Source organism: Pyrgilauda ruficollis, unplaced genomic scaffold (genome assembly GCF_017590135.1).
Source record: "Pyrgilauda ruficollis isolate IOZ18807 unplaced genomic scaffold, ASM1759013v1 scaffold67, whole genome shotgun sequence".
NCBI lineage: Eukaryota > Metazoa > Chordata > Aves > Passeriformes > Passeridae > Pyrgilauda > Pyrgilauda ruficollis.
Genome location: NW_024528488.1, coordinates 98093 through 113286, shown reverse-complemented (window position 1 = coordinate 113286; position 15194 = coordinate 98093). Strand labels below are relative to the sequence as shown.

Here is a 15194-nt window from a genome sequence, read left to right as displayed (position 1 = left end):
TTGTCAGTTTTCTTCCTTCCACAGTCTTCTTCAGCAGCTGGTGCCTGCTCAGAGCACCTGGCAGCTTGAAGAGCTCTTACTAAAACAGACTCCTTGCCCACCCAGTACAGCCAATGCCAACTGGAGCCAATGCTGCATGTTAAGCCTTTGGAGACACTGCACAGAACCATCCCACTTTGTTGTCCCCGGTAGGGAAAACAATAGGGGCAGTAGTTTGGGACATGAACTAGGCAGGATTGAAAGAAAGATGCATTCTGCGATGGGAATTCAAGGAGGGAAGGGCCAGTTGCCATTGAAAGGGTTGTGGGCCAGGAATAGTTTGCAGCAACACACTGGGCTTCTTCAGCAGAGACCTGAGGTCAGCTGGGCTCAAGTGATGGCTTTGTGGCTCACACTCATCCATACTGACCCAGACAGCTGTGGGAGCTTGCAGAAGCCCCTGGACCCTTCTCTCATCTGGCTCATGGCTCAACTTGTGACAGACTTGTGACAGAGGGCATCCTGCTCACCCTGACTCCCGGAATCATCACTGGAGACCATCTCTGGCTCACCCTTGTTCTCTCCCCACCATGGCTCCATAACAAGACTGATTTTCTCTAAACACTTGACAACTCCTTATGGGATTTCTCCATCTTCTCTGACTTGCTGTACTGCCTCTATCTTTCCTTTCCTGTTGCTAACCAGCTCAGCTATTCTGTGCTGCTTTCCAGGCTCCTGGCAGCAATTATGTATGCGAGGTTTGCTACAAGCCCATCTTCTCTGCTGCTGTTCTGCTCTGATCTTGTTCACTCCATAAGTGCCTCATCTCAAGATATCCTCACTGCCACCAGCACTTGGGTGCCCAAGTGCCATGACTGCTGTGGCCCTGGTGTCTCCTCTGGACAATGGACCCCTGCTTTCCCTTCCAGGGTACCTGCGCAAGGTGCTGAGGAACCACACTGCCCACACCTGTGATGGAGAGCAGCTCCTCATCGTCTGCCCTCACAAAACCACCATCAGCATCCTCGGGGCCTTCTATGGGCGTCGAGTGCCCAGCACCAACCTTTGCCCCAGCCCCGACAGTGCCTCCCAGGAGAGCACCGAGTGCACGTCTGCCACTGCCCACCTGGTAAGGGAGGGATCCCAGGGGCCGGGCTGCACAACCCTCTGTCTCCACATCACTGAGCTGCCTGCTTGGGCTGGGGGGCTGCAGGCAATGCAGCCTCCTCATGCCCTGAGGAGGTTTGCATCAGCATCAGGATTACAGAACAATGGAATAAAAGAATCACAAACACTTCTTGAACTCTGTTAGGCTTGGTGCTGAGACCACTTCTCTGGGGAGCCTGTTCCCAACCACCCTCTGTGAGAGGAACCTTTTTCTAATATTCAGCCTAAACCTGCCCTCACACAACTTGAGCCCATTCCCTCGGGTCCTGTCACCACAGAGGAAAGACCAGTGCTTGCTCCTTCTCTTCCTTTCACGAGGAAGTTGTAGACTGAAATGAGGACCTCCTCAGACTCCTCTAGGCTGAACAGGCTAAGTATCTTCAGCCAGTCCTCATAAGGCTTCCCCTCAAGGCCCTTCACAGTATTTCACAAAGTTGCCCTCCTTTGGATGCTCTCTAATAGTATCTTTCTTATATTATGGTGACCAAAAATACACACAATATTCAAAGTGAGGCTGCCCCATGCAGAGCAGAGATGTATAATCCCCTCCCTGGCCTGGCTGAGCCTGATGCCCCCCAGGAAAATATTGGCTCTCCTGGCTGTCAGGGCACTGCTGCCTTATATTCAGGTTGCTGTTGACCAGGACCCACAGCATACACCCAGGGTTGCTCCTTCTCAGGTACAGAATCCAGCACTTTCCCTTGTTGAATTTCCTGTGGTGGGTGATTGCACAGTCCTCTGATTTCTTGCAGTCTCTCTGTCAGACCTCCCTGCCTTTGAGAGAGTCAACAGTCCCTCACAATTTTGTATTTTCTGTGATTCACTGTGGGGCCCTTTTCCTAGACCATTTTTGGGAGTTAAGGGTGGAAGAGACGTTCTGCCGTGTGTTCCAGAGTAGAGCCTGGCAGGAGGCACTGCTGTGTCCTGAGACGGCTTTTGGAGCAATCCCACAGGAAGCAGCAGGCTCAGAGAACGCCCTGGCGTCTGAGGCTGGCTTCTGGGAGAGGGGCAATGCCGTAGCCAGGCTGTTGGGCACATGAAGTGAGACAGGACCCCCTGAGATGCTGCACTCACTCCTGTGGCTGCATCCCCTGGGATTGGCACAGAGCTTGGCTCTTCCCCAGCCAGAAGCAGCACCCATCTGTGCTGGCAGGTCCCAGGGACTGGATTAGTGAAGCAGACCAAAGGGGTGCCTGTTTGATGACAGCAGTTGGTGTAGGGAAAGGGTAGGAAAGCAGAGACTGACAGAAGAAAAGAGATGAAATCTCCTCAAAGCTAATGCCTAGGTCCCTCGATGGGGACATAATTTCATATGCTGCTTTTCTAAGACCCTGTTCCAGCTCCTTGCTAGGGCTGGGGCAAACCTGCTGCAAAGCCGGTGACTGCAGCTGCCTATGAGAAAAGCGGATGAGCCAGTGCCCTGCTTAGGAGCTCACAGGGCTTTCCTGCCTGGTCCTGCTCCAACCATACATCCCCTTCTGGGATCCTGCATGTTCCAGGAGCTCTGCAAGCACCAAGCCAGACCATGCTGGCACAGCACCAGGCTGGTCCCATGAGCCACTTGGCAAACACAGGTCAGGATCCCCCTCTCTGCAGGATAGAGAGCATGGCCTGGCACAGGTGCTTGGAAACTGAAGGGCAGGTCTGAGAGCAGGTCTGTGTAGCTCAGGTTCATACTGGGTAAACGGTGGGATGGCCATGTTGGCACAGGGCTGCAATACATGCTGCTGCTTAAGGAGCGGGGATGTCTGGAGCAGAGAGCAAGGAGAGCAAAGCTGCTGCCAAGGCTCAGCTCTGTTTAGGCAGCAAGTGGGAAGAGAGATTGCTTTCACTTCCTTAGTGAATTTCCGTTCTGGCAGGCAGTGAAGACCAAGCTGAGGCTCAGTTCTGAGCTGGGCGGGAGGGACAGGGACAGAGGAGGGGAATGAGAGAGATGAGAGGAGGCTTCGTTGTGGGTGCTGGGATCCCCGCGCCTGAGTCACGAACAGGTAGCAAGGGAATAAACCCCTCCCTTCTGTCGGCAGCCTCTGCTCCGCTGCGGAGCACTGCTGTGGGACTTGTGGGGGCAAGGAGGGGAACAGAGGGGCAGTGAGTCCCACAGCCACCCAAGGCCGGGCCACCCAGGGACTCCTACCAGAGCCGAGGGCACGGCTCGGCCACTCGCGGGCTGCCCGCGTGTGCAGGAGGGGAGAGGGGCCGCGGCCACCTCGGTCACGGGCGGGGCCCGACCGGCCCTGGGTGAAACTCAGACCCCACCTCGTGGCCGCGCGGGGACACTGCACGGACCGCGGGGACGCGAGCCGATGGGGCCGTGTCAGCGCTCGCCTGCACCGGTGCTAGACACACGTGGTACGGTACGGTACGGTACGGTACGGTACGGTATGGTACGGTATGGAACGGTATGGTACGGTATGGAACGGTACGGTACGGTACTGTACGGTATGGAATGGTATGGTACAGTACGGTACGGTACGGAATGGTACGGTACAGTACGGTACGGTATGGAACTGTATGGTACAGTATGGAATGGTACACTACAGTATGGTACGGTACAGTATGGAATGGTATGGTACGGTACGGTATGGAACGGTATAGTATGGTACGGTATGGTACAGTACAGTACAGTACGGTATGGAATGGTATGGTACGGTATGGAACGGTACAGTACGGTATGGTACGGTACGGTACGCTATGGTATGATACGGTACGGTATGGTATGATATGCTATGGTACGGTATGCTATGGTGTGGTGTGGTATGGTATGGAATGGTGTGGTACTGGGACGGTATGGTATGGTATGGTATGTTACAGTACAGTATGGTACAGTACGGTACTGCACAGTATGGTATGGTATGGTATGGTATGGTATGGTATGGTATGGTATGGTATGGTATGGTATGGTGGGGAATGGTTCTGGGATGCCAACACAGGTAGTAGCAGCTGTGTAGGACACACAACTCACTGTGGGTGGCGGGGGGTGGGGGGGGAACTGATTCACTGATTCAGGGACAGGCACTGGAATTGTGATGTCTGCATCAGGGCTGGGCAGGAGCAGCTATGGGACACTGCTGTGAGAGGCCACTTTCCTGAGCGTGGTGATGGCACTGACACACAGGAGGTAAGAACAGCCTCAGGACTTCTCACCCAACTCACACCTGTTCCACTCTGCTCTCCAGAAGCTGCTGGCTGAGTGCCAGGACCAGCAGTGGTGCCAGTTCTCAGTGCACAGCCAGGTCTTTGGACCAGACCCATGCCCTGGGACACACAAGTACCTCATCGCATCCTACAAGTGTCGGCCAGGTGAGGTGGAGCATGGTCTGGGCAACACTGCATGGGCTCTCCCTGACCTCAGCTGCTCAGAAAGGGGCAGGAAGCAGAGCATGGCTGCTCCTGCACCTTGTAGCCCTATTTCAACCCTTCCCTTGGCCTAAGAGAGGTGATTCAGGATGCATCGGGGCACTCAGCGATGTCACTCCCTAGGGAACCATCGGGTCAAGACCGTGTGTGAGAATGACAAGCTCAGGCTGCAGTGTCGACCAAAATCCATCCTGGCCATTTATTCTGCAAGTTATGGACGATTCCTGCGGGGCAAACCAGAATGTGATGTCTTAAACACAGGAGAACCCCCTATAGGTATGCCAGAATGGTTTGAGACAGAAATGGGGCAGGAATCATGCAGAGAACTGGGCTGTACCTCTGTCCCTTGGTCTCTGCTGGCTGATGCCCAGCAGGGAGGGCCAGGCAGCTCTGCCCATGGGTCCATGCCTCATGTCTCTGCAGAGTGTGTGGCTCCAGATGCTCTGCGCAGGGTCTCCAAGAAGTGCCACCGCAAGGGGAACTGCACCGTGGCTGCTGACAAGGCCACCTTTGGGGACCCATGCCTCCCCGGCATAAAGAAGCAGCTGCGAGTCTCTTACACCTGTGGTGAGAGCTCCCCACAGAGCCAGGGGCACAGGGGCCACTGGTGGAGTGTCTGCTCTGCCCACCCCATGCCAGGCAGGCAGGGGCATGGGGCTACCCAGGGAGGTAGGGGCTGCAGGGGAGGAGCAGGGTGGTGATGCTTGGTGTGTGCTCTCCTTGCAGTGCCCAAGCAGCTGCTGGAGGAGGTGGGCCCTGACACCTCAGACCCCTTCCTGCTCTCGGACTACATACATGGTAATGTGGGGAGAGGAAGGTTACACCACAAGCAGTGTGGCACCATGTCTGTGCCGGGGTGAACCAGCCCTTCCATGGTTTGTCTGCATCCCTGCTACCAGCTCCAGCCTAGCATCCCTGTCCCGTGGTGGAAACCATCCCTTGGGCAGTGCCCATTCTGAGGGGATGGAGGTGGCATCTGCTGGGAGCAGGGGAGAGGAAGACACACAGGGTCATCCCTGTTGACAGCAGAGCACTTGTGCAGGAAGGATGGCGTGTGGTATGGGGAAGGACAGGCAGGAGCAGGCAGCCAGGACACTGAGAGCACCTCGTGCCTCAGCCTGCACCCCCTTGTCACTGCAGGTGGCTGGTACAAAGGGCCCAGGTTCTCCAGGCTCCAGGAAGACCGCATGGTTTTTACTAGCTCTCTGGCAGCTTTTGCTCACCTTTGGGGTATGTGGCCTCCCTGGGTCTCATGCAGCACCTGGGGAAATAGGGCAAGCTGGGGGGTGGCTGACATCCCAAATGGCCCCAGCTCAACTCAATGGCTCATCTCAGAGGCAGCCAGACCCCAAACCTCTCCAGCAGGGCCAACAGGCACATGAAGGAGCATGGCACCAAGCGCCCATGCTGGGTTTGGGGTGGACAGGCAGGGTGGAGCTCAGAGGTGGAACGAGCCTCAAAGTCCCACAGCATCAAGAGTCATGGTATGGCTACAGTCCTGCCTGTGGACCTTCCTTTTCCAACAGGCCAGATTACCCACTGTGTCTTTTCCTTCCTGCCCTGTCTGCAGGCACTGATGGAGACCACCTTTCTGCAGGCAAAAATTGCCCTTGCCAGAGGAAATTACTCATTTAATCCCCCAAGGGATTATTCTTTCCCCTGCTCTGCCTACCCCACATCCCACTGGAGGTTTTCTTTGGGGAAAGGCCCGTTTCAGGACTGGTGGGTGCTGCTGATGAGGCTCTAGGTGACACTTCCACGGTCACTGGGGCAGAGTCTGTCCTGTCTCTGCAGCCTGGGTGGTGAGGGCATCCCTGCTCCCCTCCTCTTACTCCCATATGCCTGGCAGAGGGGCTTTGCAGGCACTGATACCCCGCAGCCTGCAGATCAGAGCAGTTTGTACCCTGTGTCTTTCTTTCCTTTTCCCTTCAGGTGTCCCAGAGAAAGTTGCCCTCTACTTTCTTTGTGGAGTCTCAGGAGGCCTCATGCTGCTGCTGTGCATCATCAGCCCCAAAACAACCTTCCTCCAGGAGGTGAGGGAGGCTCTCAAAGACCCAGAGCTGGGGAGCAGCTCAGAGCTGGGCAGGACCAAGTTGCAAGATGAGCAGGATGAAGACATCCCTGATGACAGCTCCTCAGACTCCTCCTTCCGCCGCCTCACCCGCACCTACCGGGCCACTGACAGCATCTTCGGCCCTGAGCTGACGGCAGCTATGGAGGGAGCAGTGGAGCACCACGGCCACAGTGGGGAGGAGATCTGGATGCCCAAGGAGTCAAGCCCATATGCCATACACAAGATCAAATCGGCCACCAAATAAGAACTGGAAGAAAATGGTTGGAGGGCAGGAGAGGAGTGCAGGCTCAGTGGGATCCAACATCAGAGAGATATAAGAGTTTGGGCTCCTTGGGGTGACTGGACATCCTCAGCAGCAGCAGGGTCATGGCAGCTCCAGTGTGTCCATCCACCAGCTGGGGGTGACCCTCAGTGTGATGAGGAGTGTGTAATTGTTCTGTGGGCCATGGGCTCCTTTGCCACAGATGCCACCAACCCTAACCTAACCTCCCTGTTCTCAGCTTGCATTGTCTGGCTTTAGAGTTTAACCCTGATCAGCTGTGCCAAGCCCACCTTGAGCCCTTCGAAGCAGCTTGCCCCTATTTCTCCTTGGGCACTGGCTTCCACTCCTGGTGCTGCAAACACATCCTGCACTCGGGCACTGTGTCAGCAGTGGAGAGGCAGGAATGGCCAGGACATAGGAAGAGGCACGTGGAGTGGGTGTGCAAGCACAGCAGACATCACCAGCACAGCCCCACCACGGTGCATGCCATGCAGCCCTGCTGTGCCAAGGGAGCTACTCCCCAGGCTGGGGCCACTGGCAGCTCAGCATAACACAGGCTCTCACCTACCTGCAGGCATTCAGGAGCTCTGTCACCCCCTGTTGCTCTATGCTTTCCTCTCTACTTTCCCCCGTGGCAGGAGAGCCCCAAGTTTTAACTTGCTGTGTTTTTTCCCAGCGAATAAATGCAACAGCTCTTAGGCACAATATCTCTCCCTGACCTTGGTCATTAGTAATGAAAAGGGGAAAAAGGAAGAGGCAAAGTTCAGCCCTCCCTGTGCAGAGAAGTACCTGCCTCCCATCAGCGCTTCTGGTACTGGGCCGTGGGAAGCAACAAGTTGGGCCTGTTTTACCACAGGAAAGAATAAGAAGGGAAAGGGGAAAAGCAGTCCATCTGGGTCCCAGGAATGATGCTTCCCTGTCCTTGCTGCTCTTCTTAAGCCTGGAGCTTCCCATCTGCTAAGCAATCCTGGAGCAAAGGTCCCTAGATACCGTGCAGAGGGGCTTCTCGGCAGTCCTGCAGTGCCAGGAAGCCAGGCTGGGGCTGGGGTCTGCTCCAGCTCAAAAAGGCAGTGCAAGCTTTTTTAGTGCTGTGGGAAGAGGCTGGATGGAAGCAGCAACCCAGCTCTCCTCACGAAAGGGACATGCCAGGCACAAATGCTCTTGAGCCAGCACACAGCAAGAGTCTAGTGGGAAGAGCCAATGACCTGCATTCTCCCTGATTTGGGGGTTTGCTGAGGGAAAGTCAGAGCCCAAGGAGAGCTTGTGGAGGTGTCACCTCCAGCTGGCCCCCAGCATCCATAGGTTGTGAGCAAGAGTGAGACCACAGCCTTGCCTCAATGCTTGGACAGCTGGCACAGCTCCTGCTGCACACCCATGGCTTCACCTTCCACTTTTTGCTCTCCTCATCTTTTCTCCCACATGCCCCATGTCCAGGGGCAATTTCAAGTTGTGTGGTGGGAGTCACACCCCTGCAGCTGGGCTGGGATTCCCAAGAGCCTTGCCAGGAGCACCAGCATGGCAGTGCTTTAGAGATGGGAAAAGCCTGCTTCCCAGTGCCAAGCCTGGGCAGGATAGGCAGACATTAACCTGTCCCAAAGCAGGCAGCTCATCCCAGCCTCCAGAGGGCTGTGGCGAGACTTGGATGGGAGTTTTGCCCGATGATCTTATCCCACAGGATAACCACTGGCAGTGGGATGTGTCCTGGCTCTGCCTGGCTAGTAAGCACCCAACCTGTATTTTTGACTGGGCTATGCACTGCCTTAACACGCACAGGGAAAGGCAAGCACCTGCATCCCACAGGATCCCAAACCAACAGCAAGCAAGCCTCAGGGAGCCCCCAGGCCAAGGACAGAAGCAGTAACACGGGGGAAAGCTGGGTCTGGAGAGGACAAGTGACCAAGGAGGGAACAAGGTGAGATGGAGCTGCAGCAACCCTGACCGGTTTTGGGGACTGAAGGGACCCGAGACGTGTGGGACCCAGGTTTAAACCTCCACTGAACCTGTGAGCAGAATTCTGCTCCTGGCTGTCCATGGTCCAGGTGGACATGGACATGCTTTCTGCTGGAGATGTGGCAGAGCTGCCCGCATGCAGCCCAGGCCATGTGCCTGATCCTGCCCACGTAGCTCTTGGGCAGCAGGTTTAAATCCCCTCAGATGCTGGCACTGCTGTGTTTCCCTAGCCAGGGGTTCATCAGCTCCACACATAACAGCAGCACATGAGTGTGTGATTATCTGAAAGGATTTTCTTGGGTTAAACTTAGGAATTTGAAAGGTTTTCCTGGGAATCTGGTGGCCGAGGGAAGCTCTCCTCTGCTGCAGTGCTGAGCTCTGCTGAGTTTAACTCAGCAGGGGCTTCACTTGTGCCAGATCTCAGTGTAGTGCTAAAGCCCCCAAGAGTTGCTGAGGGCACAGAACCACTGCATGGTGGTGGCATGAGAGCAAAGAACTGTGCTGGAAACTCACAAAGGGGCAGAGTGATACAGTGAGCATCAAGTATACAAACATGGATCATGTGCCTCACATATGAAAAGTGGGTGGCTTTTCCAAGACTAGTTTATCAAGGAACAAAGCAAGCTGTGGGTGTGAGGAGTCTCATGCATTCCTTTCCTGATACATGGAAATTGACTTCAAGCCAACTGAGAGCTTGAGCGAGCCTTTTCTGAGCTCTCCCTGCCCGGCAGCCTGGCTGCAATGCCCTCAAGGCTGGTCCTTGATACACGCAGAGTGCTCTTACCCTCAGCAGATGTTCGGTCAGCGGCCGGTATCTCGTACAACCCTTAGTACAGTGACCATGACGTGTGCCTTGGTAACTGTGACCCTGTCCCGGTCGCTGTGGAGGACGGGGCAGTCCCAGGGAGCCTCAGTCGGAATTGGTCAGTCATGCCTGTACGACACCACATGAACGGTGCTCCTGTGCTACCGCAGACAGTGAAAGTAGGGTTAGACTAGATGTAAGAAAAATATCTTCTCTGTGAGAAGTGAGGGTGGGCAGGCCCTGGCACAGGGTGCCCAGAGCAGCTGTGGCTGCCCCTGGATCCCTGGAGTGTCCAAAGCCAGGCTGGACATTAGGATTTGGAGTGGCGTGGGACAGTGGAAGGCGTCCCTGTCCAGGGCAGGGGGTGGAACCGGTTGAGCTTAAGGTTCCTTCTCACCCAAACCGTTCTGTGATTATCCAAGCCATCCGAACCCTCTGTTCCCGACACTGGGTCAAGGAAGGTGCACGGCCAGCACACCCTGTCCCCCAAAGCAAAGTTCCCCGGCCCGATGGGAAAGGGCAGCCCCGAGGGCTGGGACCCACAGCCTCGGCTGCGGACGGAGGCAGTGGAGCCAGCGGAGCCAGCTGCCCGCGGAGGCCGCTCCACCCGCCCCGAAGGCCAGCAAGGCCGGGGCCGCTCCCCGGGCGCCCCGCACCACGACGGCCCTGCGGCCCCGCAGAACGGATTTAAACGGCGCCCGCTCCCACCAATCACTGCCCGCCCGGCTCGGCGCTCGCCCCGCCCCTGCCGCATGCTCGCCTTTCCATTGGTCATCGGCGTTGAATTTTAAACCCTGCCGCCCTGCCCCTTAGCAACTGCATCCCTCTGCGCCCTCCGATTGGCCGCCGCCTGGCATCGCCTCGCACTCTGATTGGGCGAGGCTCGGCCAGTGCTGGCCGGCCGCTACCGAACTGCTACTTTCAAAAGCGCCGGGGCTGGAGGTGCGGGCACAGCGCACCGGGCATGGGTGAGCGGGGAGGGGACACCCGGGCAGGGGTGACTGGGGGGATTTCCCCCGGCTGTGGGTGAGTGGGGCCTCTGAGGGCTGCGGGGGAGTGGGCAGCGCTGGGAGCCCTAGTTAGTGGCAGGCGTGGGGATCCTGGAGGATGCAAGGGAATAAGGGCTTCCAAGATCCCCAGCTTCCCTGGGAACGCCGGGGGATGCAGGAGAGAGGGGAACTTTGGGACTCCCGACTCCCCCAGGGGACCCTAAGGGTTGTGGGAGAGTGGGGATTTCCAAGACTTCCAGCTCTCTGAGGAAGTGCAAGCCCTTGCCTCCTTCTCTGGGGTGCAGGAATCTGGAAATTGCCTGTCCCCTCTACCACCTCACCCAGCAGCGTGCTTTTGCTGGTGGTCTTTGGGGTCTGTATCCCTTCCTCCCCGGGAGCACCCCTAGCCAGATTTGTCCCTCGCCTGGGCTTGTCTTGGGGCACCACCCACCTGCCATGCTCAGGAAAGAGGTCAGTCCTGCTGTGCTAACCCCCAGGTTATCTCCCCCTGTGCTGGCCTAAGCTGGGAGGGTGTCCCTGGAGGCAGGTGGGCAGCAGCCTCCATCACATCATGCTTTGCCCCCAGCTTGCTCACAGAGACCAAGGGAGAGGATGCCGTTGCCACGCAATGCCAAGATGCTGACCACCAAGCAGTCCCGAGCAGGCAAGGCAGGCCCTGCTGCAGAGAATGTTGATCCTGAGAAGGTGAGCACCGAGCCAAGAGAGGACTGTAGGGGGGCTCCTGTGGGGCAGCTGACCACCATCTTCTAACAGCCTCTATTGCAGGAGGAGAGCTGTCATGCCAAGAGGTCTTCATCCTCACCCCAGGGCGGGCCCAAGAAGAGATCAGCGTTTGGAGACATCACCAATGTGAGTGCTTCTGTGAGGGTGGAGGCTCTGGTGCCCCCTGTGAGCTCCCCATGGTGGGGGTGGCATACCCCATGCCCATTAGGAAGAGGAGAGGTCTCCCTGCAGGGCATATCTTGCTTTCCACGGTGCAGCCCCTGTATGCCCCTGTTCTGACCCAAACAGGCTCGCAAGAACCAGGTGGTGGCAGGGAAGAAGGAGGCTGTGAAGGTTGCTCCACCCAAGGCGCAGAAGGCACATAATGCCTTAGGGGTGGCCAAGAACAATGAGATCAACCTAAAAAAGTGAGTAGCTGGGGGCAGGGGTTTGCTGCAATCTTGTCCCATGGGGGCAAGTAGTAGGGGCTTCTCTTGGGTGATGGAGGCTGAGCCAGATGCAGGAAGGATGTAGTATATCTACTATAAATGGCATCAGGTTGTGGCAGGGGAGGGTTAGGTTGGATATTAGGAAAAATTTCTTCCCTAAAAGGGCTGTCTAGCCCTGGCACAGGCTGCCTAGGACAGGTGTAGAGTCACCTTCCATGGAAGGATTTAAAAGGCATGTGGATGTGGCCCTTGGGGACATGGTTTAGTGGTGGGCATGGCAGTGCTGGGGGAACTGTTGTCCTCAATATCTTTAAAGGTCTTTTCCAGCCTAAGTGGTTCTAGGACTCTGTGGGGATATTTTAGGGGTGCTTTTGCCCCTTCCTGAAGCAGCAAGAGCCTCTGGAAGGCCCCTTTTCAGCCAAGAAATTTGGTCTTCTCCCAGCAATGATTTATGCTCTTGTCCTTCCTAGGTCAATGAAGAAAACTCCCCCAACAGCTCCTGCAGAGCCCAGAGTGGACCCTGTGCCAGAGAAGCCAGTGTTTGTACAGGAACCGAAGCCCCCTGAGCAGAGGGTAGGGACCCTGGGCTGCAGCATTGCCCCAGGCCCATCACAGCACCAGTCTGTGGCTGCCACTGGTGGTACTCGGGCACCAGGCAGTGCTCTGGGCCTTGGAGAGACTTCAGCCAGGGTGATGGAAAGCTGGGGAGGGGGGCAAAATGCACCACCATCTTCCTTCAAGAGTCCTCCCCTGAGAAAAAGTGGGGCAGGGACTGCTGGGTGATGAGGGCAGGTGGAAAAGGGGGTGCAGAAGAGCAGCAGCCTTGCCCTGACAAGGTGACTGGCACTTACAGGGCCTCCCCCTTACTGCTGCCTCTTCCATGCCAGCAGGTGCCAGCAGTGGAGGACATTGACAAGGAGCAGCTGGGTGACCCCTACGCCAATGCAGAGTACGCCAAGGAGATCTTTGAATACATGCGGGAAAGAGAGGTGGGTGATGCCTGTCCTGGGGTTGACAGCCCTGTCCAGAGAAGGAGTGACTGCAGGCAGGGCCACTGACTGCCCAGAGGCTCTGACCACCTGGCAGAGGACTGCACAGGGTGAGAAGGGGCTTGTGTGAAGGTGGGGATGTTTGCCCTGTCCCTGACAGCTGGCTCTTTGGCAGGAAAAATTCATGCTTCCTGACTACATGGAGAAGCAGACAGACATCAGTGGGGACATGCGTGCTATCCTTGTGGACTGGATGGTGGAGGTGCAGGTGAGAGGGCACAGCTTTCTGCAGAGCAGCCCCCATGCTGCCTTTGGCACGCGTGACCTCTGTGCCAGCAGAGGCTCCTGCAAGAGTTCCCAGTGCAGAACTGATCCTCCCCCTGTGTGGGCTAGGGATGAGTCTACATCCCTGCCTCTGAGCCTGGCCCATAGGTACCCCTGGCCTCTGTGAGAGCTGCAAGGGGCTGGCCAGGACTAACTTCTGTCTGACACTCTGTTCTGACCCCCACTCTCATTCTTGAAGGAGAACTTTGAGCTGAACCATGAGACACTGTACCTGGCTGTGAAGCTAGTGGACCACTACCTGGTGGAGGTGGTGAGCATGAGGGAGAAGCTGCAGCTCATCGGCTCCACTGCCATCCTTATTGCCTCCAAATTTGAGGTGACTCTTTGTGTGCTTTCCTGGGGTGCAGGGGCAGAGGGGCTGTGCCTCTATGGTCCCTGGGGGGGTTTTAGAGAAGGCCAGGTTACTACCCTGAGAGCTGCCAGAGTCGCATGTCTGTCATGTTCCTCCTTCCTATCCCAAGGGCTGCAAATACAGTCATGGCAGGCTGAAACTTGTGTCCAAGTGTCACTGGAGAGCCAGCTTCTCTCTGCTTTGCACAGACCATCACTTAATGCAGGATACCTTAGTTTCCTTAATGGAGCTTAAGCCAAGGGCTGGAGCAGTATGGGCTCAACAAAAGTCCCACAGGGTGTTAACAGTCCTTGCTGAGTCCAGCAGCACGTGGACACTTACAGGGTCCGCGGGATGGCCAGGATCTCCTGGGTGAGGCCAGGATGAGCCCCTGCTAGGGTGCTGAGCGGTTGTGCCCCTACAGGAGCGGTGCCCACCATGTGTGGATGACTTCCTCTATATCTGTGATGATGCCTACAAGCGGGAGGAGCTTATTGCTATGGAGATGAGCATCCTCAGCACCCTCAAGTTCGACATCAACATCCCCATCCCCTACCGCTTCCTGCGGCGCTTTGCCAAGGTGAGTGCCTTCGGAGGCTGGGCTGGGTGCCCCCACTTCTGTTGGCTCCAGGGGACTGACTCGTATCGCCAGGGCAGCAAGGAAACTTCATCCAGGTCCCCTCAAAAGGGTTTGGGGCATGAGGATGGCTGTGTGTGATCCCTGACCTGTGCCCCAGAGGCTGCATTCTAGATCCTAGAAGGGCTGGGAAGGGGAGCAGCATTTCTCAAAAGGCTGAGCCTTTCCCTGCCCACTGGCTGCAGTGTGCCCGTGCCACCATGGAGACACTGACGCTGGCCCGCTTCCTCTGCGAGATGACCCTGCAGGAGTACGACTATGCCCGTGAGAGTCCCTCGAAGCTGGCTGCCAGCTGCCTGCTGCTGGCACTTACCATGAAGAACCTTGGGGGCTGGGTGAGTACTATCCCTGCTGAGGCACCCTGGGAGGCACCGCAGGGGGATGCAATGGACTAGTGAGTGGGATGATGCACTAGGGCTATGACCAGATTTGGATGCTGGGACAGGGAAGACGATGGCTGTCCTGTCATTGAGGACACAGCTTAGCCCTGCTGTCCCCTTGCAGACCCCTACACTGGAGTACTACAGCGGGTACAGTGCCCAGGACCTGCACCCCCTGGTGAAGAGGCTGAATTTCCTGCTCACATACCAGCCCCGTGACAAGCTGAATGCTGTGCGCAGCAAGTACTCGCACAGGTGAGTCACAGGGCTCTGTCTCGGGCCTGTCCCTGCCACTGGCAGTGACACCACCAGCATGCACCCTGGGGTTCCACAGGGATCTGGAAGCACTGGTGGATGGGTGTCAGGGCTGTGGTTGAGCTCTAAGCCAACGTGTTCCTTCCAGGGTCTTCTTTGAGGTTGCCAAAGTCACCCCCATGGACATGCTCAAGCTCGAGGAGACGCTCACTAGCTCCTAGCCCTACTCTGTGAATAAGCCTGTAAATAATGGGGTACCCTCAAGCAGGGTGGTACCATGTACATAAGTAATAGTTATTTTAACTAAGGATGAGGTGGGGGAAAAAAGTCATGTGTAACTGTTAATAAAATGTGTTTGTTGTACATGCTGGCACTGGAGACTATGAGCCCCAGCACTGTACTTTCCTGTGTTGTGATGAGACAGAAGGTGAGAGCACGGTGACTGGTGGAGAGCAGGAAGCTCAGGGGTGAAGGCTGGAAAGGTATTCTCAATTCCTTCCTC

The 15194-nt window shown here is 56.5% G+C and overlaps 2 protein-coding genes across 12 annotated transcripts in view; both read left to right on the top strand.

The window, feature by feature from the left end:
* The window catches only part of LOC121362813, a 33693-nt gene extending 26155 nt beyond the window's left edge, over positions 1-7538 (top strand). For 5 of the 7 annotated variants that reach the window (XM_041484651.1, XM_041484650.1, XM_041484652.1 and 2 more), the window contains 7 exons: positions 909-1108; positions 4323-4446; positions 4627-4779; positions 4927-5070; positions 5230-5301; positions 5644-5733; positions 6436-7538. In XM_041484651.1, the coding sequence (XP_041340585.1) occupies positions 909-1108; positions 4323-4446; positions 4627-4779; positions 4927-5070; positions 5230-5301; positions 5644-5733; positions 6436-6821 (1169 nt within the window). In that variant the 3' untranslated portion in view covers positions 6822-7538. Of the gene's footprint in view, positions 1-908; positions 3135-4322; positions 4447-4626; positions 4780-4926; positions 5071-5229; positions 5302-5643; positions 5734-6435 lie in introns of those variants that run through there. The other 2 variants (XM_041484647.1, XR_005956584.1) reach the window with 2 other exon arrangements.
* Positions 7539-8171: 633 nt separating this feature from the next.
* On the top strand, positions 8172-15022 carry CCNB3 (cyclin B3). 5 transcript variants are annotated; one of them, XM_041484692.1, is made up of 12 exons: positions 8172-8751; positions 11170-11288; positions 11370-11453; positions 11616-11734; positions 12226-12328; positions 12643-12744; positions 12920-13012; positions 13268-13405; positions 13845-14000; positions 14243-14392; positions 14562-14692; positions 14841-15022. In XM_041484692.1, exons 2-12 carry the CDS (start codon positions 11196-11198, stop codon positions 14911-14913), a joined length of 1242 nt encoding a protein of 413 aa, XP_041340626.1. In that variant the 5' UTR covers positions 8172-8751; positions 11170-11195; the 3' UTR covers positions 14914-15022. The 5 variants fall into 5 exon arrangements, with proteins under 5 accessions (XP_041340626.1, XP_041340624.1, XP_041340627.1 ...); XM_041484690.1 differs by lacking the exon at positions 8172-8751 and adding an exon at positions 9923-10562 and having other exon boundaries at positions 12646-12744; XM_041484693.1 differs by lacking the exon at positions 8172-8751 and adding an exon at positions 9923-10562 and having other exon boundaries at positions 14294-14392.
* The last annotated feature ends 172 nt before the right edge of the window (positions 15023-15194 follow it).